The sequence below is a fragment of the Prionailurus viverrinus genome, chromosome E3 (assembly GCF_022837055.1).
Source record: "Prionailurus viverrinus isolate Anna chromosome E3, UM_Priviv_1.0, whole genome shotgun sequence".
Taxonomy (NCBI): domain Eukaryota; kingdom Metazoa; phylum Chordata; class Mammalia; order Carnivora; family Felidae; genus Prionailurus; species Prionailurus viverrinus.
Genome location: NC_062576.1, coordinates 23,720,978 through 23,748,124, shown reverse-complemented (window position 1 = coordinate 23,748,124; position 27,147 = coordinate 23,720,978). Strand labels below are relative to the sequence as shown.

The 27,147-nt window shown below is 44.4% G+C and overlaps 1 protein-coding gene across 2 annotated transcripts in view; it reads right to left on the bottom strand.

Moving 5' to 3' along the window:
• USP31 (ubiquitin specific peptidase 31) overlaps positions 1 to 27,147 on the bottom strand; it is a 101,645-nt gene that overhangs the window by 30,732 nt on the left and 43,766 nt on the right. Inside the window, exons 11-16 of one of the 2 annotated variants that reach the window (XM_047839522.1) lie at positions 26,454 to 26,583; positions 21,376 to 21,495; positions 18,895 to 19,120; positions 12,998 to 13,156; positions 11,402 to 11,554; positions 1,779 to 9,288 (exon numbers count right to left, since the gene is read on the bottom strand). In XM_047839522.1, coding sequence (XP_047695478.1) covers positions 7,718 to 9,288; positions 11,402 to 11,554; positions 12,998 to 13,156; positions 18,895 to 19,120; positions 21,376 to 21,495; positions 26,454 to 26,583 — 2,359 coding nt within the window. In that variant the 3' untranslated portion in view covers positions 1,779 to 7,717. Of the gene's footprint in view, positions 1 to 1,778; positions 9,289 to 11,401; positions 11,555 to 12,997; positions 13,157 to 18,894; positions 19,121 to 21,375; positions 21,496 to 26,453; positions 26,584 to 27,147 lie in introns of those variants that run through there. The other variant, XM_047839523.1, reaches the window with a different exon arrangement.

The window sequence follows — 27,147 nt, the reverse complement described above, 5'->3', positions numbered from 1 at the left end:
TGTGGCCCAGGGCCCAGGGCTTTATATGCCTTTGGCTTTTTCCGGGAAGACTGACAGAGGACAGAAGGGTGTACAGGGAGATCTAATCATTCAAATTTTTAAAAATAATCTTCCAAATTCTATGGAGACAAAATGATCCTTAAATACCTGCAGAACTATTAAATCTATGTATTTCACGACATGCAAATACTTTCAGGCATAATGAAGCTTCCTGAATAATCAGTCAGTGTACTACATGGTTAAACTCTTTAGAGAACCTAAAGCAAAACTTTACTATTCAAAATTAGAGAGGTTTGTAAGTGCTGCACCTCGGTTTTAGGGCATGTGGTTCACATGTGTCCTGGATTAGGAAAGGTTTCCCTGCCCTAACCCTAAATCATCATGCTGTGCTTTAGAAAACAAGATCTCCTCTATGACCTCCATTTAATAGTTCCCAGGAAAAATGATGGCTGGTGAGGTACTCATATAAACTGAAACCCCTGCTCACTGAAAATGCACTCAATTCATAATGAATAAGCATTTCAACAGTCAGGCATAGAATACACACGCACTAGACTTTTAAATTCCACTTCATGATGGTGATCTTTGGTGCCCCCAAGTGGTCATAAGTAATGTGACATCCTCAACAGGGAGTCCTGTCCTAAGGGGAGGTAAAGACCGTGGAGAACATTTTATCAGAAAAAGACAGTTAAAAAGGAGGTTATCCGGGCACAAGAGAGGGCACAGAAAAGAATGGCTCCTTCACTGGAATTAAGCCAGACTGTGAGTTCTTGCTCGGCCCCATGGCCGAGGACAATCTGCCTCTTGGAAAAGTGGGAATAATAATCCCCAACTGTGAAAATTAAATTAAGCATAGATGTGATTTTTTTGTTTTAAAATTTTACATATAGAGTATCTATATCCTTCTGTTAACTTGCTTTTTTTCATTTAACACTACGGTTCTAAAGAGTTTTGTAGAGATCAGTGTGGTACAAAGATAATTTCTGCTTAATTTTCAAGGCTAGTCAATACCAAAAAGATACATTTGGTAAGGGGGAGAAAGAGGAATATGGCTTAAAGAGGGCATCATGTAATAAATTTATTATATTGTTACATTTTCCACTTTTCTCTTAATTCCAACTGTATACTATATAATCAACTGCTGTTCCAGAAATAAAACGTTTTAAACATAAAAATATAAATTTTGCTTTTTAAAAGTGCATACACCTGGAATAAAACATACAAATAAATAACAGAAGTCAGTGACACATCTCATGCACTTGTTCTAAAATAATTTAAAATGACACACTTTTCTTCGGCCTCAAGGAAAGACATCCTGCCTTCCATTATTACCGTACAACAAAACAAGAAAATCATACAGGAATCACTACGAATGGTGCATGAACAGTACCAAAGCATTGCGTGTACAGTGACAGGACATGCAGCTTGTGAGACAACTACACAAATTCCAGTGTGACACTGAGGAGTGCAATGAAGAAACGATTTTGGTAATGGGGCTTGAATTCGATTTTAACCAGTGGTGAGAGGCACAGTTGGTGAGCAAACCGATAGGGAACATAAACACATATCCGAAAGGCCTACAGAAGAGAACCTGAGCTTCAGAAAACACTGGATCTGCCTTCCCCTTTGATGTCATGACACCACACCACTTAGAATAGCACCTAGGAAACCATACTGCCTTTTCACCGTCGCGACAGGGAACTCTGCTTCAAGGGGCTTTTCTAAAGGAGGATTTCCAATTTGGATTTCTACTTAGATCTTCACTCCTTGAAATGTTGAAAACACCAGGTAAATTGTGTGTGTGTGTGGTTTTTTTTTTTTTTTTTTTTTTTTTTTTGTAGGCAGCATAATGCTCAACAGGATGAAACCACCTGAAAAAGCATAGCAGACTACTTTGAAGATGTTGTAAGTGCAGCTCACCACAGATCAAAAGTAAATTTCATTTGCCTCCATAGGTAACATTATTGCCACATTTTTAGATGTGTATTATTTGATTTTTTTAATTACATGAATAAATACTGGGGGTTACTAAAAAAAAAAAAAAGACTCCAAACAAAATGCTTTACAGTCATTTTAAAAGTAAAATCACTTCTGAAACTACCCTGTGGAGAAGTAGAGAATGAGCTAACTAGGAAACTAGGTGGCAGCCAGGAGTCGGCTATTTGTAATTACTACAGAAACAATTGTTCCATCAAAATCAGGACAGGTTCTCCAAGCCACTGAAGGCTTCGCTTCAGCATTTTTAAACTCAGGATGACTTCCCTACTCCCCTGTGGGTCTGGTCCTGTGGCGGCATCCAGGGGAAAAGGCTCTGGGAAAGATGCACACCCCACAGGGAACTCTGTCTCATCTAGCAAACTAAAGACCACCAAATCCCACCAGAGTGGCAAAAGTGCTGGGCTGCCCACAAAATGCTCCAAGCTCCCAAACAGGGCCTCAAATCAGAAAGGCTCCCTTATTTCAAACAGGATGTTAATATCAGTAATTCTCAATCTTTTTTTCCTTTCTTCTCCAACGAAACAGAGGAGTCTGAGTCACTCCTGAGTGCTTCACATGGCAGTGATTCTCACCATAGGGATGGTGTAAGCACAGTGGTTCTCAGTTCTGACTACATATCAGAAACCCCCAAGAGCTTTAAAATGTACGGCAATTTCTGGGACCTGCCCCTACACTAATTAGATCAAAAGCTTGGGAGTGGGACCCAAGCATTTTTAAAAGTTCTCTAGATGATTCTAGTGAATGCTGGGTATCAGAATCTCAGACAAGTCATTCAGAAGAGGCTTAACAGAATCTTGGGGAAAGTACATGTATGAGACTCAAAAAGCCTCCCGAGCCTGCAATGGATCTCCCTTCCCTCCAAAATTGGGAAACACCAGTTTTTAAATGAATGTGAGATGGATCTAGAACCTAATCCACTGTAGACTGCTACCATAAGTTCCATGAGCTTATTCTTATTGTAACCAGTGGCTGCAAAGCTCCACAGCTTTCCAAAACAGCTCTAAGTCTCTACAAAAGCATTTTAAAATTGTTAGCACTATTAGAAGCCACATTCTCTCCTTGTGACCACGATAGAACCCTAGAAGATATAAAAAATTAAAATCTATAGAAAATGGCAGGTTATTTTTAGAACAAAATACTTTAGGAAAGTCTTCAGGCTAAATACAGTATATAAACCCGTGTGTGTTCAACATATCCAATTCCACTCGTGCTTGCAAAATACTTATTTTCATACAATCTTGCCAACGATAAAAAAAAATCAGCAAAGAGAAACATGTGCAAAGCAAAACAAGAAAACACATTCATGCTCTTCTCTATTGATGATTAAGCCACATGTAAAAAATTACAAATTCAAAAATAGAGCTCCATAATCCAAGAATCGCCTTTTTTAAAATTCACATTTAGTGTACCCCACATTTTGTATTCGTTGTTTGCATAGGTGGTAAGAACATGCTTTCTGGGTTAGATGGAGGCCATGCAAAATTGTTTTCATTACTTGGGGTGGGGGGGGGGGGGTGCGGAAATGACCGGTCACGCTCAAATTGCAGCTGCAAAACAAACACTTTGAGAGTTGATCAAAAGGCAGTGTGAAACACTAAGTGTTCATTTAAATAAAAGCATAGGATTTCCCCCCAAAAGATGTAGTCAGGTTTAACAATTATGTACCCTTTATGAAAGTAAAGACGGACAGTCTGTGCAGGAACAGCTACTTTCTGTTTATGATACGGGCACTGTTTTGTCAGCAAGTTTTGCTCTTCTCAATTCCAAATAATACAAGTTCAACATGCCTCACAGAATATGTGTTTTATTGAAACTGTGCTTATGATTTGCATACTATCTCAAAAATCCAACCCAGAAACACTAATTATCATAGCATCCAATAATTCTAATAACCTACATAGGAAACAATAACGTCAGCTGTTCAGTAATTTGTCAGAATGAAATGTAACATCAGATGTCAATCTATTTTTAAAAACATGTTTATTTGAAATAAGTGAGCTTTGTTCACAGCTCTTCTCTGTTCCATTTTTCCTAAAGGCTGCCACTACTGCTTCCTTTACATACTGTTCCTACTTTTTAGCATGATAGCTATTTAGAGGGATGGCAATTTGTCCCCCACCCCCCAATCCCCACATCTATTTCAAACAAATGTGGATGACCAAATTCTAATGGAAAGTGATTCTGTAATGGATTTTCAGCCGCTAACTCGTAGAGACAGCTCAGTCTGAAAAAGTGGATGTAAGAGTAAAATGTCTCTGAAGATGAAGAAGGGCACTTTTGGTTTCCAGAACAGGAGAGACTTGCTCAAGAGGACCACAGGCCTTGGCCGGTTCACCAGAATCCACCTGATCTTTTTGTTCGGGGGACCGTCACTCCATCTAGGGCCTCACCGGCATCCCCTGGTTCATCGGCTGTGTTCCCAGGGCTCCTCAGCTACAGCAAATTCCTGAAGCTTTCAGCTTGCCTTTATGAGCAAAGCAGGCCCTCAACGAATGTTTGCAGAATGAATGAATGAGAGAGGAAAGAATGATTGCAAGAGTTTAGGACAGCCTCACAGATAATTACAATGTTTTACCAGACCACAAATACGCCCACATCCATTTCTACTGGTCCAGCGAGGTATGACTTACTTTCAGTTAGGCTGCTTTTAGGATGGGAAAATACAAGGGCTGGGAGATGATCTTGAGATGACGTGAGCTTAGCAGTTTCTTTGTGCTTCCACGTTATATAAGAGATTACAAAGGCAAGGTGTAGGGCTGTCTTAAGGAATGGAATAGCCTCAGTGCACTGCATGTTTACAGGAAAAGAAATCAAAAATAAAGTTTTTTAAAAGCAAACAAACATTACAGAGTAACACTACTGTCAGGGATTATTCTGTGTCCACCAGGAAATGACTGCTCTAGTCAGGCCCACTCAGTTGTCAACCAGAAACCTAGGCCCACCATCCTCAACAGATGATTTTTAACCCCAAAGCAGATGTGCTTCTGTGCCAAATGCTACCAGGAAAATAAAAAGCAAAGCAAACACCAAGTCCCTAACCTACCAAACAACTGAATTGAACCAAGTAATAATTTTCCCATAAGATATTTCACACCTCAAAGAACACCTCCAAACTTCTGGGCAAATCTCCTTTTCTGTGTCTTAAAGGTTATACCTAGTAGTTGGGGATGAGATTTTCATTGTTTACCAAGCACAGAAAGAATAGCTTAAAGTTACCTTGACAATACCACAGTATTTTTTCATTTAAATCTGGAAGAAGGACTAAACTTCATAGACATATAATTTACTGATACTGAAATTTTATTTCTAGATACCATAGAAAATTAAAGAAATTTGTAGAGGTGTTTTTTTGGAGTGTGTGTGTGTGCTTAAGACACTAGACATAATGGGAAATCCATTCCTGGAGGATACAAGAATAAAAATATTTGCCACGTGAAAATTAAACCAGATTCTATTAATGCTTAACTGATAACAGCCTCAGGAAAAGGTGTTATTAAAAGCCTCTGTGTAGTCAAACTTTAATTCTAAGACTGTTTCAGAGCTTCAGGTAGGAGATTTCAAATGAGATTTACCTATTAAAAGAAAAAGGCTCAAATCAAACTCCTGCTACCGACGATCCCATTATTGGTGCGTCCTTTCCAGGAAATAAAAGCAACACAGAAAAACCAGCGGTGGCAAAACATTCACAGGGCTGTTGGTGTGCTGTTGGCAGCAATAACACCACTGCAGGCAGCCAGTCAGCGGCAGTTACACTACGACAGAGGAGAGGGATGCTGCTTTAGGAACCCACAGCCACCTGCGCAGTGTTTCACTGTTTCAGGGACACCCGGTGCAGGGGCGAGTACAGGACTGAGTGCACTGGGCAACAGGCTCACGTTCGATGAGATTCACAGAGCACAAGGTAACTTTCACAAGGCTGAGTATCTAAGTCTTAAATATTGCAAGGGTCTAAAATTCCAGCTACCCTCAACATAAAATGGCCTCCAGACTTGCAAGTTACCTGCTAATGCTCAAATAGCAGCAAAATAAAGTTAAGAAACCTACTGGAAATATTTCCCAAGAGGTATTTATGGGGAGAAAACAAAACAAAAGGCAGCGCAGAATTCATAGCTGTGCATGTGTATGTGCTCTAATTACTTCACACACAGCAATACTGAAAAGGGAGATTATAAATGGATCTGTGCACCAAGAATTCAGGAAGAACTGGAAAGTTTATGAATTTTTTTTAAAAGTTACTATTTAAAAGCATATAAACTTAGCATGCTGTATCTCATGGCAAAGTGACAAATGCTATTCAAAGAGAATCAGGACCATGGCTCTCCTGACATTAAAAAAAAAAAAAAAAATAGAAAAATGGAAAAAAAAAAAAAAAAGGCTAAGAATTTCCAGGATACCTCCAGAAAGCCTGAAGAACTATGATCTTGCTTATCTGTGAGATTTCTGTGAGGTTCCCTTGTTTTCTCACTGACAATGCCAGACGGAACATGCTCCAATCCTGCTTGTGAGTTCTGGGTAAGAGATGAAATCTTAACCACTAAGGAAAAATAAATGACTTACTGAAAAGCAGTCTGTAACTTTGCCAGGCAGATCAGAAGCACACACGTTAATACTTTGTCACACATCACTCCAACACACCATCAACTGACTTTTGGCATCAGGCAACATCTTTCCTCTCCCCAAGGTATAAGAAACGTGGGCATGTGCACCCAGGGCAGCATGGAGCTGTTGGCTTCTAACACAAGGAACAAGCAACACCAGAGAAGGGAAATGGTACAAATTCATGCATCCGGTTCAGAATCCTTTTTTTTTTTCCAGGCATCTTTCAAAGGTGTTAACTGCTCTACTACATTTCAAAATCCCAATGGCCTTAGCTAGCAAATTTAGAAGGAAAACAAAATTAACTAGTGACTGGCTTTCTGGCCGTCCAACTTGCCACTCCTTAGGACATCTCCAAAGAACCAAGATAGCGTGTAGTACACACATCTTTGCAGTTATGAAGGACTTCATTTCTACCTCCAGAAACTTCTATCTGTGGCAGTTGGAGAAAGGACAGTCACCCACAGGCCACCTTCTTGGTTAACCCTCTTGCTGATGCGCATCCACCCTAGACTAGCTGAGTATATACCTGAGAAACATTAGTGTTAAAATATTGCCCTTCACAGAGACTGGTAGATGGGGCCAAAGTGCAGAAAGCAACAGTCTTCTCTCGGTTTGTTTGTTAGTGTCACAGTTTTTAGAGCTCCTGGTGCCACACGACAATCAGCTGTGAGGACAAATCCTGCTCAGATGAAACCCAAGTCAAATAACTGATCCCTCTACAGCACACACTAATGACAGCTTAACTGGTTCACAGGTTTCCAAACCCTAGTGTCCAACAAAAGTCATTAGAGTTCTCTAGAAAGAAATATGTACAATTGCTAAAGGGACCGCCCAGGGTCTCGTCTACAATGATTCCAGTTAGCTTGGTATCAATACTTTGCCTATGGCTGTTATTTGGTTCAATGGCAGAATAAGGCGACGCTTTTAACAATTTGCAGTTGAATTCTAAACACACACACACATACACACACACACATAAACACACACACGCACACACACTCGCACGTCAGGCACGTGACCTAAAACATATAAAACAAAAGCATAGAGGGCTCTGGTGGGGGGGAAGGGGTTCTAAATAAATAAACATCTTTACAGATAAAACACTTGGATTGCAGAAATATCACTGAGGTTTTTGAGAAGGCCGTGCAGAGGTTTGCATGCTAGAAGATAACTTTTTCGAGGATTTCTCAGCAGACTGCCTGCCACCAGGAGATGAGGGCACTCCAGAATCTAGCTGGGAAGACTTGGATTTGCGAGCGGACAGCAGGGAATGTTTAGCAGAAGCAGGGTCCTTGGAGACAAGCTGCTCTTTTCCAACTGCACTTGCATTTGGCTGCTGGGAACCTGCAGGCTGATAGCCTTTCTCTGCCTTGTCATCCACGGCATTCTTACTGGCCAACTTGGCAGAGCTACTGCCGGCCTTCTTGGAGAGCAAGGTTGTTTTGCCAAGGTCAGTTGACCGCCGGGTTTCCTTCTGTCTCAAGGCTGACTTGAAGAAGGATAGCCCCTTGTCCTCTGACTTGCTGTCCCTCTTCAGACCAGCCTTCATGCTTGTGTTGGGGGAGCGCAGACTGGCCATAGAGGAGCTCCTGACGTGCTTTCCGTCTCCTCGGCCCTCCCCCACCCTGGCTTGGCTCACCCGAGGGGAGTTGGGTTTGGAGCTGGAGGTGACGCTGGCTCTGTCGGAAGCCAGGCTCTGTCTGGAGCCCTCTCTACTCAAGCTCCTGTCTGAAGTCCTGCTCTTCCCAGGAGGGAAGGGGCCCCTTGCAGCAGGGCCGGGGGCTTTTTTGGCAGATGCGGAGGAAGGAGTGTAGGCGAGGGAGGAAGAGGACTTCTGCCTCTGGGGTGAAGGAGATGACACGGAGTCTTGGGATTTGGGGGAGGACTCCTTTCTAGGCTGGGCAGGGCCAGGAGAGGAATGCCGTCCACTGGCTCTGGAAGAAGAATCTGCTTTGCTTCGGGAGCGGGAGGGCTTTATAGAAACTTTTACAGGAACAGGAGAAGAAGGGGACGTACTCGAAAGAGATGATTCCTGGCTTGCCAAGACTGGTCTCCCCTTCCGCAAGCTTCTATCTGGCTCAGAAGCGCCTTTGGAGCTGGGAGAGCTCTTGGCTGTGCTCTCTGGTTTCTTTGCAAGGGAGCCTGGGTGGCTCGTGGGTTTCACCTCTTTGACTGGAGAGCTGTCTACAGAATCGCTCTGATCCACATAAGCAATCTGGTTATTATTATCAAAAGGATCGGAGATGGGGGGCACGCAATCCCCTTGTGCTGAGTTTTTGCTCTGTGTGTCTAAAACACCGGAGTTCAATTTGTGGGTGTCTGATTCATCTCTGAACACGCCTTCCATGACAGCCAGAGGGGCCCGACCCACAGCCTTGTGCTCACGTCGGCCGTGACTATCACTTGGTTCCTGGAAACTGCTAGAAAGGTTCCTCAAGCTGCCAAAGCAAGAGATGGAGACCTTATCATCCACCGCCTCCCCGATCTTCTCCAAGGTGGAGGCAGAGGTGTGGATCGGAGAGTCTCCTGAGAACCGGGAAGGAGAATTGGAGCGCATCTGCAGCTTAGCAGACAGGGACCAAGAAGGTCTAATGCAATTGTCGTTAACGGCCAAGGGGCTGGTGACAGAAGATCTGGATGACAAGCTCTGACGCTGGACGCTTCTCACGAATGGTCGAGTTGAGAAACCTCCTGAATGCAGCAGAGAGAACAGCATTAAGCTACACCGAAAACATGTCTGAGCAACACCTTAAGATACTGAAGATGGAAGGAAGGCAAGCCTGGTGGAATGACAGGAGCATGACCTTCAGGGCCAGCATGTCTGGGGTCAAGGAGCAGCCACACGACTGCAACTTCTCAGAGTTCAGTCCCCTATCTATAAAATAGGGATATTCCAACTCAGGGATCGGCAAACTATCGATCTTCTTTCTGTACGTCGGGGGTCAGGAGACCTCCCTTGGAAAGGCCCAGTTAACACTCTAGGTTTTGTGGGCCAACCACTCAACTCTGCCACTCAGCACAAAAGCAACCAGAAGACACATAAACAAATGGGAGTGGCTGTGTTCCAATAAAACCTTATTTACAAATAAAGGCAGAGCTCATACTTGGCCCATAGGCTGTCGCTTGCTGATCCCTGCTCTAACTCACAGGACTACTGTAAGAACTAAATAAAATCCTGAAAGTCCTGTGCCCACCTGGCACTCCACACATGCACAGTAAATGTGAGCTACTGACCCAGCTAAGGACATCCAGAGCCTGAGCCCACAGAAGTGAAGTCTCTGCCCGAGATTACACAAAATTAGAGGCAGAGCTAATACCAGAAACACAAACCCTTGCCCCCAACTCAATGCCACATGCAGCTTGGCCTGTCATTATTGAGTATAATAGCAGATCGGTGAAAAAGAACAGAGACGATACATTCCTATCCTGACTTCAAACTTCTAGAGATGACAATCATAATTAGAACAATACACTCCTACCCTGAGTGATTTCAAACTTCCGAAGAAAATGTTCACAATTAGAACTACATACTTCTATTCTGAGTGCCTTAAAACTTCCTTCCAAAGAAAAGATTCTAAATTAACTTCCATACACACTTGGTACTGTGGCTGCAGTATTTACAAAGCTCTGTCCAGATAAGATCCTCGGAGACAGGCTCTGTTCTGTGGGCACCCCCCGGCACCACTGTGATGATGATGCTTAAGAGGATACTGATCTCACCAACTACACTGTCTAAAAACAGACCAGGGGCAAACCAGCTTACTGTTAAAACAACAGTGAATTCTAAGTTTAAAAAGCTGTGTTGAGAAAAACCTCTACCTGAAAAAGCAAAGACTCAGTGGTCGGATTTTCATAAAGTGTCAGGAGCTTGTTAGCAATTCTGGCCCAGTACTCTTGTTATTTTACAAAGAAAAAGGCAACAAGCCAGAAAAGCAAGCGGGCCTGGAGCTACAATGAGGCAGACCTCCCTGGCCTGGCGGCCCCCGTCCACCCTCCTGCAGTTTTCCTTCACTTCATGGTCTCACAATTACCCATCACTAGATGCAGATTACAGCAACCGACATGCTGGCTGCAGGCTTGGGAGATGAGTCACTGTCCTCATTAGAGAAGCTGAGCTCACTCTCACCTCCTCCAGCCTCAATGCTAGGGCTGCCTGATCCTTCCCGCACCACCTGGGGTTCCTGTCAGAACTGAGGGCTGCCATTACTCAAGCGTAAGTGAAGGTAAAAAACAAAACAAAACAAAACAAAACAAACCCAAAAACAAAAACAAAAAAACCCCCCATAGTTCTATTTGTATTGTGTTTCCCCAAGTATCCGTACTGTGACCATCTTCAGAATTCTTTTATGCAGAGTCAAGAGTTTCTGTTCTAGATGCTTCTGCACTTAAAAGAACATGCCACAAATTCCTGTAAAGGAAACAGCAGTGGAAAGCGGAAAAGCTGAGAGCCGGGAAGCCCCCACACTGGGCGAGCACAGCAACTCCTCGCCAGGCGGCCCTGGGCAAAGCACTTTGGAAAGCGCTCTGAAAGAAATATATCCCTTATTGTAGAGTTAAAGCTCCAGCCTCCACACTAAGCCTTAGAAGTAGAAAATAATGAAGTACAACGAGAAACTCATCCTAGAGCTCACAGAGGAAAAGCGAATAACCAGGTTTATATAAAATGGTACTTATGACCGTACAGCCACACAGCCCTTTTACCTTCTCTGACAATCTTCTTGGGGCCTAGCTCCTAAGCGTGAGGGACCCTGTGCCGTGTCCGTGAGATGCCACTTTGGAAATCTGTCACAAAACCCATACCCACCATCGTCTTCACTCCTCTCTCCGGTCATCTCCACCGACTCGGATAATGAGGCCAGAGAGGTGCGTCTGGAGGACGCCGCGGAGGTCACGCTGGCTTGCTTGCTCCCCGGGAGCCGGCTCACCCAGTGTTCACACAAGGAGGAGCTGGTGGAGCCTGCAGTAAAGGAAGCAGGCACTGGGGTCAGGCTGGAGTCCCAGGCTGGCTCCCTGGCACACACTCGTGTGAAGGGGCAGCGCCTGAGCTGGGGTGGCCTGTGTCAGTCTTACCTCCCAGACCCCTGCTTGAATATCCCATCAAGATGCAAAGAAGGAGGGCAGACTAGCTCATGTTTATAGTCATAAAATGCAAGTACTGGCACGGACACTTCATAATGCAAAGTGCAAATCTTAAGTGCTGGCAACAGAATCATCTATACTCATTCTGCAAATAGTTATTAAGCACCTATTGCCAGGCACCGTTCTAAGTACACACAGTAAAAACTCTGACACTGAGCAAATAAAAGTGGCAGTGCACCGTTATTTCTTAGCTTGCTTTGTGGAATTGTTAAGTCGTTTTCACAATATTAACATACAAACACATAACATGCACACACCTAGGCTGTATGTCATCTGTACTGTCCATTCCAGGGATGCCCTTAAATTCCAAAGCAACATAAACTGCTCTTGAAACTGAGAACAAGATGCAAGTAGACCTCAAGAGGGTGTAATCTCCAAGTATATCTCAGAATCTGGAAAGCACTGAGGGAAGGCACTAGAGCACTGGAGTTCTCACTCTCTCAACTGGGTGAGCAGCTACTGAGGGGTGGGTGCACTGAGTGGGGCTTCACTCCAGCAAGGGTTCACTCGGTTCAGCGGTTCCTCTTCTCAGCGGCTTCAAACCAATCCCTCGCAAGCTTCAAGGAGATTCAGGGTGAATACTCTCTAACATGATCCGATGTTACCATGTCTCCGTTGTCGGTCACAGTCTGTTAGACGCTGCGTTAAGGAGCGTGCGTCACCTTGTCTGGACTGTGTGGCTGCATCCAGACTAAACCCCATCCAGCTAAATCCAGCCCACCTATCATTACTATAGCCTTCAACCCTTCCAACCGAACAGGCCGACCTCATCGGGAAAAAGAATGATTTCTAATGGTGCTTTTACCTTGTCTAAAAGGCTCTAACGTACATTTATGTAATCTGATGCATGCAATGACCCCATGAGGCAGATATTATTAGTACACCCACATTACAGATGCTTAAATATGTGGCTTGGATGTGATGTGCTTCCAGATGATGTGACCGAAACATGGCAAAGCCAGGTCTCATTCCCTCTTGCTTTTAGTGTGGCAGCCATACCGCTTTTTCATTCATTCGTTCCACAAGCAAACATGGCAAGCTCACTCTGAGACCGGCGCTACCCACTTCCGTGGGAACTCTGCTGGTTCGCACATTCCACCCCCATTTCCTTGACTGCAGTCATTTTGGTTTCCAAGTTAAACTCAAATGTGAGAATTTATCTGATCAACACAACAGACTCATGAGACCTTGTGGAGAAGTTCTCTGGACCATTACAATCTTCTGCTCTAGGAAGAAGCTGCTGAAGAATGGCTGGCCTTACCTGCCACTGAGCTGTTGGCTGACCATGATGGAATAGCTGTCCGCCTCTGGTAGAAAAGGATGTACGCTGTCTGTGTGCAGACCTCATCTTCTGACAGCTGCTGCACGTCACTGTCATCGAAGCAGTACCAGAGGCCATCCACAGAGTTCTTACAGTAGGCTGCCAAAAAGAGCCTGCCATCAGTACCAGGGGAGGGGGCACCGGCCGCTCCACTCTGCCCACAGACACCAGCTCTTTGGCTCATCTAATTCATTCAAGAGCTTTTTAAGGTCGCACGTAGTTACACACAAAGTGGTAAAAAATCCAAATTGGGTTGTGAGCTCAGGCAAAATGTTTCAAGACATTCCAAACTATTCCAAATGTACAAAATTCTACTTAATGTTACAAAGCCCAGCGTACTTATTTACTTGAGGCAGTGGGTCTCAACCTGAGACGATTTTGTGCCGCTAGGGACATCCGGCAATAAATAGAGACATTCTTGATTGTCACAACTAGGGGACAGGGTAGTACTGGCACTGAGTGAGTGGAGATCAAGGATGCTGCAAAACATTCCACAATGCACAGGACAGTCCCCACAGCAAGAATTATCTAGCCAAACTATCAAGAGTGCTGAAGCTGGAAAACCCTGATTTAAGTATGTTGTAACATTTCAGTGTTTATTAGAGATAGAAAATAGGACTAGAAATAATGATACTAATAATAGCAGCAGCTAGTATTTGTTTAGTGCTTATTATGTGCCAAATACCTCAATTAATCCCATGAGATTTATTCTGTTATTCCCATTTTACAGAGGTTCAAAAAGATTAACCAGCTTGCCCAAAGGTCAAGCAGCTGGTGAAGGACAGGGCCCAGCTCATTTCAGGTGTATCTAGTCCCTGAGTTTGCACTTAAACCCTATCCCACCCTGCTTCCCTCAGGGGTAGTATGAACAACATAATGCCCAGTGGAAGCGCCCTGGCAAACTAAGAACACTTGAGCTCAGGAATGCATGTGTGTTTTTCTCCAGTTCAAATTCTAACCCTGAAATAGAAATTAAGAACATTCAAGTACCAGCAAAAGACAAGAACTTAGTGTTTGTGAAGCCACGTGATCTTGTAAAGATATGTCAAGGGGTGTGATAAAATTGATTCAGAGGAGTACCCTATCACACTTCCTAAAAATACCCATTTATTGGGGTGATAATAAATGAGGGCTAGAATATTTAGCTGAATGCCTGAGGGGCAGGGCACACAGGGTCCCATGAGGCATGAGGAGTGACTCCCTCGACAGGCCACAACGACATTTGTAAAGTATGGAGCCTTAAGAGATAAAGGGGATACAGGCGAGGATGGGTTACAACCAGACAGGTCCCAAAAAAGAGCAGAATAAGAATCTGTGATCATGGGGAAGGAAGCCATGTACAGCCATGGACTCCTGGGACCAGAAAGGGGAGAGAAATAGAGACAGAAGCAGCACGGGGAGCTGGTAAAACAGCAACTCATCAGTGGGCAGGTCAGGCCTAACGTATAAACGACCCAGTTGGGGAGATGGCGGCTGTTCTGGAGTGGGACATGCCCCCGAGACAAGGTGACAGAGCAGCCCTGCACTAGCATCAGTAGGCTTCTCTCCAGGACAGTCTGTTCCCAGTCACAGCACGGCAACTAAGGCAGCCCAGGAACACTTTAATGGTTTAACAATGTATTTACTAGATAACTCACTTTTCTTTCTGGAACTAGCTTCTCAAATGTTTTCTAGACAAGTATTATTCAAACTGTGGTTTGCAGACTGGTCCCAGTCCACAACAAGCTAAGCACTCAAACTGAGATAAGCATTTAAAAACTTTCATAGCAACTGGACACTGCTGGGATATTTTTACTGTATTTTTTTTTTAATTTTTTTTTTTTTCGACGTTTATTTATTTTTGGGACAGAGAGAGACAGAGCATGAACGGGGGAAGGGCAGAGAGAGAGGGAGACACAGAATCAGAAACAGTCTCCAGGCTCTGAGCCATCAGCCCAGAGCCCGACGCGGGGCTCGAACTCACAGACCGCAAGATCGTGACCTGGCTGAAGTCGGACGCTTAACCGACTGCGCCACCCAGGCGCCCCTGTATTTTTACATAAGTATTGAGTCGTGAAAAATTGGAAATTTTAGGGGCGTCTGGGTGGCTCAGTCGGTTAAGCGGCCGACTTCAGCTCAGGTCATGATCTCATGGTCCGTGAGTTCGAGCCCCGCGTCGGGCTCTGTGCTGACAGCTCAGAGCCTGGAGCCCGTTTCAGATTCTGTGTCTCCCTCTCTCTCTGACCCTCCCCTGCTCATGCTCTGTCTCTCTCTGTCTCAAAAATAAATAAACGTTAAAAAAAAAAAAATTAAAAATAAATAAATAAATAAATAAATAAAATTGGAAATTTTAAAAAAGAACAAGGCAGGTTCTGCCTCATAGAAGTTTGATCTAGAATCCATACACAAGTTAGCTATACACGTACCAGTTGATTATATCTAGAACTAGTGCAAAATAAAATCCCAAATAGGGGCGCCTGGGTGGCTCAGGCAGTTAAGTGTCCAACTCTTGATTTCGGTTCAGGTCACAATCTCATGCTTCATGGGATCGAGCCCCACGTCGGGCTCTGTATGGACAGTATGGAACCTGCTTGGGATTCTCTCTCTTTCTCTCTCCCCCTCCCCTGCTCAAGCCCTCTCTCTCTCTCAAAATAAATAAACTTAAAAAAAAAAATCCAAACAAGGACTTAAAAGCAAGGTATCTCGAATTCAACAACACTAGGGTATTTAAAATGTTCTCTAAACTAAAACCCTAAACATTTTATATACTGGAAAAGCAGTGGTATGGCCTAAGTATCACAAAGGGGGAAATAATGCAGAAAGAGCCTAAGCTTTTCCTAGGTAACACAGGCCCTGAGAGGCAGGCATGAGCAGTTCCAGTGCACGGGCATGGTCACCAAGTTCCAGTAAGATTACCTGCTGTAGGTCACAGAGCTCCGAAGAGGTGTCTAGCCTCTAGCCCACGTTCCTTTCACTAAACTATGCTGCCTCCAAAGTACCTGTGGGTTTTCAGGCATTTTCCAAAGTCTTCTCTATATAAAGATTAACATGAGGGGTGTTGTTGGTTGAGTGTCCGACTCTTGATTTCAGCTCAGGTCATGATCCCAGGGTCGTAGGATCAAGCCCTGCCTTGGGTTCTGCATGGAGTGCGGAGCCTGCTTACAATTCTCTCTCCCTCTGCCCCAGCTCATGCCTCACTTTTTTTTTTTTTTTTTTTAAAGAGTAACATGATAGGTTAAAATCCAGCACTGTCCCATTTTTCTCAACAATTTCTTGCTAGAAACTGCATTACTTTCCTGAGAAACAATATTATAAATGGAAGACACATTCTTTACCAAAGCTGAAGCTGGACGAACACCAACCAGGGATGCTGGCAAAGGTGTTACCACACCAGCTAACCAGTGAAATTAAACCATTTCTAAGTCCCTTTCCATCTGAAGAGTCCCTGGGCGTGTAATTCTATGACTCAGTATCAAAGAACATAGATATGACTGGTAACACCCCAAAGGCAAACATCCAATTAGACACACAACATTTATTATATAAACGGGTCCCATCAAATATAAATACAAAATATGCAAGACCAAAATATAGTCTCACCAGATTTTAAATTTGGTTTAAGCCAAAATACTAGGTAAAATATATCTGAACGTTTAATTAATATTAACTCTGTCTTCTGGGGACTTATACTTCTCAATCTCATTCGTTCTTCTCCTTGAGCGTGCTTCTAGAGCAAGCAGAGGCAAAGCAAACCGCTCCACTATGAGACATGCTCCAAGCTGGGACCATTCCTCTCACATCCCCAAAATATAAGATTACTGTATCCAGTCACCTTCCCTGTCTCCTGCACCCCGTGGGGAAAGCAGATTGAGAGAATGTGCCAGCAAAGGGGTTCGGGAGCCCAACAGGGAGGTCTCAGGGTTGACTGCTAGGGAACTCCACACAGTTGAAAAACCAGCTGGTAGAGCCAGACTTCCTCTACCCCCACCCCCGACCTTTATGAAGCACTGGCACCCTAGAATCTTGTAGCATGAAGCACTGAGTTCATGAAGAAAGGAAGTGCCTGTAAGTATACATGTCAAATGTGTTGAGTGCGAGGCAAGCAAAACTCTGAGTCCTGGCCGCCCACCCCCACAGATGGCCAGACTAACAGCAGTGCCCTCCATGGACTCCCCACACACACGAATGTCCAAGGAAGAGCCCCCACGCCTGCGTGCCTCCCCAATGGTCATCACGGATAATTCCAATTCTGAGACTCCATCTCAAGGAAATACAAAACCAAAATGTAAACTAAAAGATGTTCATCAGTGTTATGGTCAAAGTTAGAAAGCAGGAACAGTAGATATGTTCAACAACAGGAAATGGCTATATAAAATTAGAGTTCCACCAACAGAATATCCTGTGGTCCTAAAAAGTAGTGTGTATACAAATTAAGCATAGACAACTGAATACTCCTGTTACAACAGGTAAGTGTGAAGCCTGGGATGCAGGGACATACACACACCCCTCGCATCTCACCACGCCTCTGATTCTGGAACTTTTTTATTGTCTTCCTGTCAGCAGGTACAGTCCTGAAGTGCAGGCCACTATCCCATCAGCTTCTCCTGTGCCTCCAGTTTGCTCTAACCACCCTCTCCACTGGCCCGCTGCTCTTCCCGCTGTGTACACTTCTGTGCACCACACAACCTATTACACACTACTGATCTGACATATCAAGTGGTCCTATATGTCCCTGCTCGATTACACTCTTGGAAGACACAGTTTGAGGCCTATTCATCTCTGATGTGCCTCTGATGTGAACCCAGTGCAAGTTACACGGGAGGTGCCCCATGAATGTTCACCTAAACAGAACATACCAGTACAACCACAACAGTGTCAAATAATGGCCAAAACGTCCAGAAAAACACTGGAAGAAATGTTACCTACATACAATGGGATAGTATTATTCAGCTTTAAAAATGAAGGAAACTCTGACATGTGCTGTGACATGGGTGGATCTTAAAGACATTACGCTACGTGAAGTAAGCCAGACACAAAAGGACAAATACTTGCAAGGTTCCACTTATAGAAGGTTCCAAGAGAATCAGATTCATAGAGACAGAACAGTAGTGGCCGGGGGGGGGGGGGTGGCGGGGAGGGTGGGAAAGGCAACAGGGACTTGCTGTTTAACAGAGTTTCAACTTGGGAAGAAGAAAAACGTTCTAGAGATGGATGGTGTTGAGGGCAGCACTACAACATAAATGCACTTAATGCCACTGAACCATACACGTAAAAATGGTGAAAATGGTAAATTTTGATATATTTATCACATTTTTTAAAAATGTTACCAATGGTTATTTTTGAGTGATGAGCCCATGGATGATGGTACTGTTCTCTCTCGTGTATAAATTTCATATAACGAACAGTCCCTTTTAAAAATGAAAAAGATAAATTTAGCTTTAAAACAAAAAGAAAAAATTCTTCCAAATCACCTTAAAGACACTATAAAACCGGTTCATCTAATCACTCCAAATAAGGGAGAAGCAAGAACCTCAAGGAGGTGGAGTGAAACCCTAAATGGCGGTGGGGGTGATGTAACCAAAGTGAGCCCCTGGTGACCCAGACAACATGATCTACCTGCACACACCACTCCCCAGTCAGGTCACACAGCTACTGGATGGTCCGACTCAGGAAGAGAAGGAAGAATTTGCATTTATTTGCTCTTGGACAGAGATCCAGCAGATGAAAACTGCCCTCAAAGATGGCAGACTGCGTACTAGAAGAGAAAGTGAGGTTCTAAAGCAAAAGTAGCCCTGTCACAAGCAAAACATGTCTGAAGGAACGGTCAGCATAGACACCCGGCCTCTCGCACTGCAGACCTGTGTAGTGCCCCCCTTGCATGGTGCCATGATGATTGCACACAGCATACAGGTCATAGACGTAGTCCTCAGGGTCCCTCCCGAGTCCATAGGGCCGTCTCCATGGAGACCAATGGGATGGCAAACTCCAGCTGCTCTGACTTCTCTTAACCACATGAGGTGTCATGTCCAGGCCAGTCAAGGGGAACTTGACCATGTTCTGAAGTTTCATACGCCTGTCTCCTTCCTGTTACAAGAAGAAAAACAAGTTCTGATGATATTTTCATGCAAGTAGATGGTAGATCAATTCTGCGTGAAATGTGGACCCTAACAGCTCAAGTGGTTTGAGTTACCGATCTGATGGTTTCCAAAGATACGTACAAAATAAGGAAACACACTAACAGTTTTAACTATCTGGAGGAACAAGTTTCAATACTACTCAAAGCAGAACAAGCAATGACCTACATATAAGGGGTGATGAGCCTCTCGGAGTCTCCATTTCCTTATCTGATAGATGAGTTTAGGTTTTTAACTTACAAACTGACAGTATTGGGTAGTTCATCATGATACCTCTGTCAAAGAGGCATGAAAAGTAATGGAGTAAAACTGTACATGAAAGACAAAGTTAGTGCTGGCAAAGAATAGCCACCAGATTAAGTAGTGTACCCTTTTCCTCCCCACCTCCTCCAACAAGCACAGTAACAGTTAACATTGACTTAATAATATATTCACTTAGTTGATAATAATTCATTTAGTTGATAATCTCGGGTAATCTGTATCTTCCATTAAGGCCACGGGGAAATCCTCTGAAATCCAACTGTCCGCTCACTAGCTATTTTCTGAATGTTTCTTGTGTCCGTGGGAGCTCTAAGAAATTAATTGGGCATGGATAACACCCACCCCATGGAGCCACGGATCTATTAAGAGAAGGAAAACGTTCATAAGAGAAAGGGAGGATGAGCCCTGGATGGTCAGGAAAGTCAGACCAGAGAATTTGGACCTTGCCGTGCAGTCAAGCACTGAGGCTTTGAGGGAGGAGGGAACGTCATCAAGGCTGTGTAAGTAGTGCACAGCACGGGACACAAAGGGAGGAGCAGCTTAAGTGAAGAAATCAAGTAGAAGACAACGTGACTGCAACCAGCTAGAAAGCATCACAAGTCTGAACGGGCAGGCGGACAGCAAGAATGGGGACAAGGGGACACACACAGGAGGCAACGCAGAGGCACAACCAAGCTGAAGAGATGACTGGCTACATGGGAGGGACAAGAAAGAAGTCAAAAACAACACTGCAGTTTTGAATCTGGGTGCTGGAAGGGTGAGGACATTTCTTCTAAAGAAACAGAAGGCAAAGGAAATCGGTCAGCTTGTGTGTGGAAGAAGGCCGGGCTCTGAACCTCGGCTATCTGCATACAGCAGCTATCTGCATACAGTCGGGACACTCTTTACTATGATTAAAAACCTAGGGATCCTGTGCCTGTCACCCCAGACACTCTCACTTCATCAGCAAATCCTAAACATCTGTTGATCTATTCCAGTCTTTTCTCCACAGCCACTGCTCCGGACAAGCCACCAGCATCCCGCCCCTGCATGGTTGCATCGGCTCCCTTCAGATCTCCCTAGCTTCATTCATGTGGCCTCCCATCCTCCACACAGCAGCCAGAATAGTCTCTTCAAAACATGGCCATGTTGCTTCTCTGCTTAAAACCCTTTATCAGAATCCCACTCTGCCCACGAGGAACAACCAGCCCCTGCCCTTCCCCCACCCTCTGGAGCTCCAGCCAAACCGGTGTGCTGTCAGTCTCTTGCACGTGCTGCCCCGCTCAGGGCTCTGCACACGTGGCTCCCTCTGCCACCGTGTGTGTGCAGCACGGCCCCCACCTCACTAGGGAGAGGCCTACTCCTAATCTTTCAGATACACACCTTAAAGCCAGGCCTGAGAGACTCCTTGAACATTTCCCTCTCATCTCCCTCTCTTACAGTGGGGCCTGCCCAGGACAACCCTAACCTCAGGGAACACACAGCCTTTTGGGAAAAACTGACTCGGAGCAATACAACTCACATCAGATTTTCTCTGCATATATTTATGAGTCATCTTCCCAACTATGTGACCGCTTCTGGGAGCAGGGTAACACCTGCTATTACTTTAGGTACAAAGAGAATTCTACCTGCCCCAGAAAGGAGCTCTGGTTTTTTTTAATCCTAAAGTACACTTACCAAAATTTAAAGCACAACATTTTCAAATCTAAAGCAAATCCTCAAGAACAAAGTAAAACATCTGCAGTATGAACTAAAATGTTTTGAATTGAAAAGGCCACAGGATGCTCAAATTTTGCTTTGGGTAAGAACAAACATGACCCCAGACACTGGGGCAGAGGCATCTGTAACAACGTGGACAGGGACGCTGGATCCAACAGGGACACCGAAGGACCCCCATGCAGCCCACAGCAGAGGCACGAGAAACTTGGTCACAGCTTTTCTCACTGTGACAGAGGACATCCTTACCTGTCGAAATCTCTTCAGATGGATAATAAGCACATCAGGCAGAGTCCAGAGGCTTAACGTGATGCTCCCCTGCTGCAGCTGCTTACAGTGCGGGCACCGCCAGGCGTCATCCGGGGCAAGCTGAAAACAAGGAGCATGACACGACTTCCGTTACGCACCACCTCAGGCGAGGCTTTTATAGGAGGCCGCGGCCCCCACTTCTTGGTCAGGGCACGGTACAACTCGGGTCTCTCGGGAAACCACATACATAGGATGCAGAGTCAATGGAAAACACCATCAAAAGCGGCACCTGGCCAGAGCTGGCACCCAAAGATTTGCTGAATAAATCATCTCTCAAAAATGCATGACTGAACAGGTAAATATTACACAGAGGATGTTCCACATCACAGAAGAACCTCAAATTCCACAGATTCTCAAACTCAACCTGTTGCGCTTCCATCAATATAGTGTCCTCCTCCTCCTCCACCTGTCCCATCCTCCTTCCCTCCCTCCCCCTTCCTCCCCCTCCTCCTCCATGTCATACCTCAACAAACACTACTGCCACCCACCAAAAGCAGAACCGGCAGGGCGGACAGGTATCCCAAACCCTCAAACCCTTCCCTTTCCTCTCGTTCCACATCTACCCAAAGTAATTGCCTGCCACCTCTCACACCTGTCTCCTGCACTCCATTCCCACTAACATGGCCTTAATTCAGAGTCCCTACCCTCGCTCTCATCTGGACTTCGGAGTCTCCTATCTGATCTCTCTCTCCCAAGCACTAACCCACTCCAAACAATCCTCCCCCATCCTGCTACCAACAAGGTCTTTCTGAACGTCAATCGGAGGCCTCAAGTCCACATATGTCATCTCCGCAGGTGAGGGTTTCAGGAAGGGGACTTATTCAGTTAGAGGTATGCCCATGAGGCATGTCTGATGAGAGATTTAAGTCTCCTCTGGAGTTCAGAAGATGCACCAGATCAGGGACTATCAACATGATGAGGTAAGGAATGACCATGCCTACTGAGATGGAACAGATAGAAGCACAGAATAGAATCTTGGGGAATGCCTCTTTTTTTAAGTGAAATACTAAAGCTGAGAAACCACCAGAGCCTGAGGATGCATAGTCAGAAAAATAGGCAAATCAGAAGCATTCCCTCTGATGCATACCAAGGAGAGAGAATGGCAAGATCCCATGGAGAGGTCAGATGGTGATGGAGCAAAGGCCACAGAACTGAGCAAACCAGGGGCCACCGAGAGTTTCAGAGGGCAGTGTCAGAAGTGCAAGTGGGATGGAGAGAGGGAAAGAGCTGAAACCACTAATAGGGAATAAGGCAGAAAAGAAGAGGAGAAAGGCAGGCATGGTAACAGGAAAAGGAAGCAGACTAGGTTGTTGTTTTTTTTCCCCCGTGGCAGGAAGACCAAATCACATTTGTAGGAAACATGGGGAAAAACAGAAGTTTGGGTGGATGGAAGTGACTCAGACACTTAACGCTGGCAGAGACCCACAACTGTCATCTGGTCAATCTGCATCTCTGTGTGACTTATTTTTTTTTTTTAAGATTTTTTTTCAAAGTTTATTTATTTTTGGGACAGAGAGAGACAGAGCATGAACGGGGGAGGGGCAGAGAGAGAGGGAGACACAGAATCGGAAACAGGCTCCAGGCTCTGAGCCATCAGCCCAGAGCCTGACGCGGGGCTCGAACTCACGGACCGCGAGATCGTGACCTGGCTGAAGTCGGACGCTTAACCGACTGCGCCACCCAGGCGCCCCTCTGTGTGACTTATTAATAGTCTATGTATGTGGCCATCCAGCCCAGCGTGTGTGGTAAAGGAGCAGGCTGTAGTCTGTTTTGTCAATTTCCAATACAGATACTTTTATCAGATACAATAAGAACAACCTGACAATGTCTAAGAGCTATGAAAGCTTCGAAAACGTCTCTGATTTCTGTACCTATCTCATTGTAAACTGCTACAAAGAGCTCCTGGCCCTGCCGACCACATTGAGCACCGCTGGTCTCGCTGACTCTGACCAGCAGATGAAGGCAGCTATCTCAGTAGGCAGCTCTTCCATTTTCATACTGTCTGTCACAAAGTTCTTCCTCATATTAAGACAAATGCACTCTCCCTGTAATTTCCAATCTTTAGGTTCTGCTTTTCAGATAAAATTAAGTCCAATCCCTTATCCACAAGCCGGTCCTTGAAGTGCCTAAAAATAACTATTAGATCCCCACTCAAGGCCTCCTCTGTCAAATTCAGCATGTCGTGGTTTCCAGATGCACCAGCCCCTATCCACTCTCTCTGGTGCCCCGGTTTGTCAGTCTCTTATTAAAGAGTGAGCATTTAAGGTAATGAAAAGAACGGTGCTATCACCATCTAAATTCTGGGCACTGTTTTAAAGCATCCTTAAGGCAGCTGACAGTGGCTGGCACGTGACACTGCTGATCAATACCGAGCTTACAGACATCTAAATCCCCAAGTTAGCATCTCACAGCCTGCTGCTGAATCTGTCTCCTCTTCCGTGTCCCTGTCGTATTTCTGGACCCGATGACTGAACTTCCCAAGTAACATTCATTTATGCATTCATTCTAGTGTGGACTTACTGAATCCCTGTCTATGTGCCAGGCATGGCTTATAGATATTGGGATTATTTTATGACCAGAACAGACTCTCTCAACTCTCTCCCTTACCCGCTGTGTCCCAGCCATACTGGCCTCATTCCTGTTTTTCAACCATGCCAAGTTGCTTGCTTTATTTACTTATTTATCCCCACCAAACAGACTGAGGTCAGAAACACTGCCTGGCTTAGTCCCTGTTATATCCCCAGTACTAAGCGTACCACCTAGTGCACAGTATGTACTCAATAAACATTTACTGAATGAATGAATCCCTACTAAAATGTATCTTGCTAGCTTGAACTTAACCTTCTAGGTCAATGAGATGTTCTGTGGAATACCAATGTTGTCATCTAGTAGATCCACTCAGTTTTAAGCTTTGGGCCATTCTCAAACATCTCCCAAATTAAAAAAAAAAAAAAAAAGCCCAAATAGGACGAGGTACCACACAGAGTCTGCCATCAACCTGTTTTTAAAGCCAACTGCCTATTGTATAATTGGGCTCCAAACTGGGAAGAAAAAAAAAAATAGGTCTTATGAAAAACTATTATTAGGAATGTCTGGGTGGCTCAGTCGGTTAAGTGCCTGACTTCAGTCAGGTCATCATCTCAGGGTTCCTGAGTTCAAGCTCCACAGTGGGCTCTCTGCTGTCAGCACAGAGCCCGATTCAGATCCTCTGTCCCCCTCTCTCTCTGGCCCTCCCCCACTGGTTCTCTCTCCCTCTCTCTCTCTCAAAAATAAACTTAAAAAAAAAAAGAAAAACTATTATTAAAGGAGCTGGCTATGAATAGCTTGGGGGAAAAAAGACTGTGAGAATATTAAAAGTATTTTCAAATATTTAAAGGATAGACAAGTGGAAGAAAATCAGGACTTGTCATCACATATCCTTAATGAATGTGTTGGTTGCAGTAACCCGGGGCATATTTCAGAGAAGCCTCGGGGACCACCAGAGATATCCCGGGAGGAAATGGCGTGTCTCCTGAGTACAGAAATGCCTCGTAACTAAGGTATTCAAATAGCAGCTGGATAATCACCTATTTGAAATAAGGCAGAAGAACTCAACCATTAGAAAATACGAGTTTTGGGGTGCCTGACTGGCTCAATCAGTTGAGTGTCTGGCTCTTGATTTTGGCTCAGGTCATGATCCCAGGGTCGTGGGATCAAGCCCCGTGCTGAGCCTGTAGTCTGCTTAAGATTCTCTCTCCCTCTGCCCTCTCCCCTGCTCATGGTCTCTCTCTCTCAAAAAAAGAAAAAAAAAAAAAAAAGAAAGAAAAAAGGAGTTTTAAAGTCCCCTCCAACCCAGAAATCGCAGGATTCACTAAATATAAGAGTGAACAGTAACAATTAGCAGTCAAAAGTATACTAAACATCAGCTCAAGATTAGCTGAACACCAAGTGCTCTAGTCAAGGCTGCTTAAGGTGCAATGCCCTAGAGAGTTTTAAAAACCACACAGGCATTGGCCCCATCCACAAACTTATTCATGTATCCCACTCTTCTATTCAAATATTTACTGAGTCCCTATAATCTGCAAAGCCCTGTACTAAGTGGTCTAAAACATGCCTTCTGATCTAACTTTCTTTTTTTTTTTTTTTACAGTTTACTTTTGAGAGAGATAGAGAGAATGGGGGAGGGGCAGAGAGAGAAGGAAGCACAGAATCCGAAGCAGGCCCCAGGCTCTGAGCTGTCAGCACAGAGCCCTACGTGGGGCTCAAACTCACAAACCGTGAGATCATGACCTGAGCCAAAGTCAGGCGCTTAACCGACTAAGCCACCCAGGTGCCCCCCGAACTTTCGATCTACATCTGCACTGAGCACTCCAAAGTGTGGCTAATGTAGCTAAGGAACAGAATTTTTAATTTTGTTTCATTTTAATTAATTTAAGTTTGAATTTAAGTAGGTCCTGGCACATATGTTTTTGGTGCCAAAAAGTTAAGAATAACTATTTTTGTTACTAGGGGAAATGACTTAAAATCCCTAAATCAAGGGGTGGCTCAGTCAGTTAAGTGTTAGACTTCAGCTCAGGTCATGATCTCACAGTTCACGAGTTCCAGCCCCACATCAGGCTCTGTGCTGACAGCTCAGAGCCTGGGGCCTGCTTCAGATTCTGTGTTTCCTTCTCTCTCTGCTCCTCCCCCATTTGCGCACGTGTGCACGTGCACACTCTCTCTCTCTCTCAAAATTAAACATTTAAAAACAAGGTTTAAAATCTCTAAATCAAAACAAAAAAATAATACATATATCACTGTTAAAAAAGAAAACAAATTAACTACAAAGGTTCACTTCTAGAGCATTTCAATCAATCAAGGTTTTCTAGTAATCTAAACTACTTTTGTAAAGTCCTAAAAGGAATAGCACTAAGACACCCATTATGTGAGTGAAAAACGCCTGGGGACTTTTCTGGGGCATACTTTGCTCTCCGGTGTCATCCTGCCACATCGCCCTCCCTAGCACCCTCACCACCCCAGAAGTGCTGCCAGGCTCTTACCCGCTCCTCTTTGGTGTAGAGCTGGAAACACTGGGATAAAGTGCAAGTCTGGGGCTGATGATGACGCTCCCTCTGCAGACGGACACTTTCTGCATCAGGAATATACTCATCTTCAGTATTTACAAACAAGCTGCAATTGGCGGGGGAGGGAAGCATTTATCAGAGAATGTCTTGCAAAACTGACCCCCAAACTGCAGCTTCACGATGTGACTATAAATTCATAACCAAAAAGAACCAATGTGTAACAAAAGCAAACAGGTTATCAACTGGTCATCCAACTTTTCTATGTTCCAAAATAGTCTTGAAAAGCTCTGTATCTATAAAATTATTTCTTGAAAATAACTTGGGAGTTGGTTTTCATGGGATTGGTCGTGAACCATTAATATATATTCTTGTCCTTTGTATCTACAGGCATGCATTTGGCATAATTTACTAGAGTTAATGGGCTTATAATCAAAATCAAAATCACTGGCCCTGAACAGTAATGAATAAATAGCTCAGTCTCATCAGCAGCAAATATTCTGAGGTTTTTGAGATCCAGACAATAAAATGTATAGGAAAGAAATAACTGATTAAAGGCTTAGCAAGCCACTTGGATACTTAGCTAAAAAGAGAGATTTGTCTCAGCAAATCTGAGGGATCAAAGGGATGCTATTAAAAATGGTAATTAAAACGATGATTCTATAAACACTAA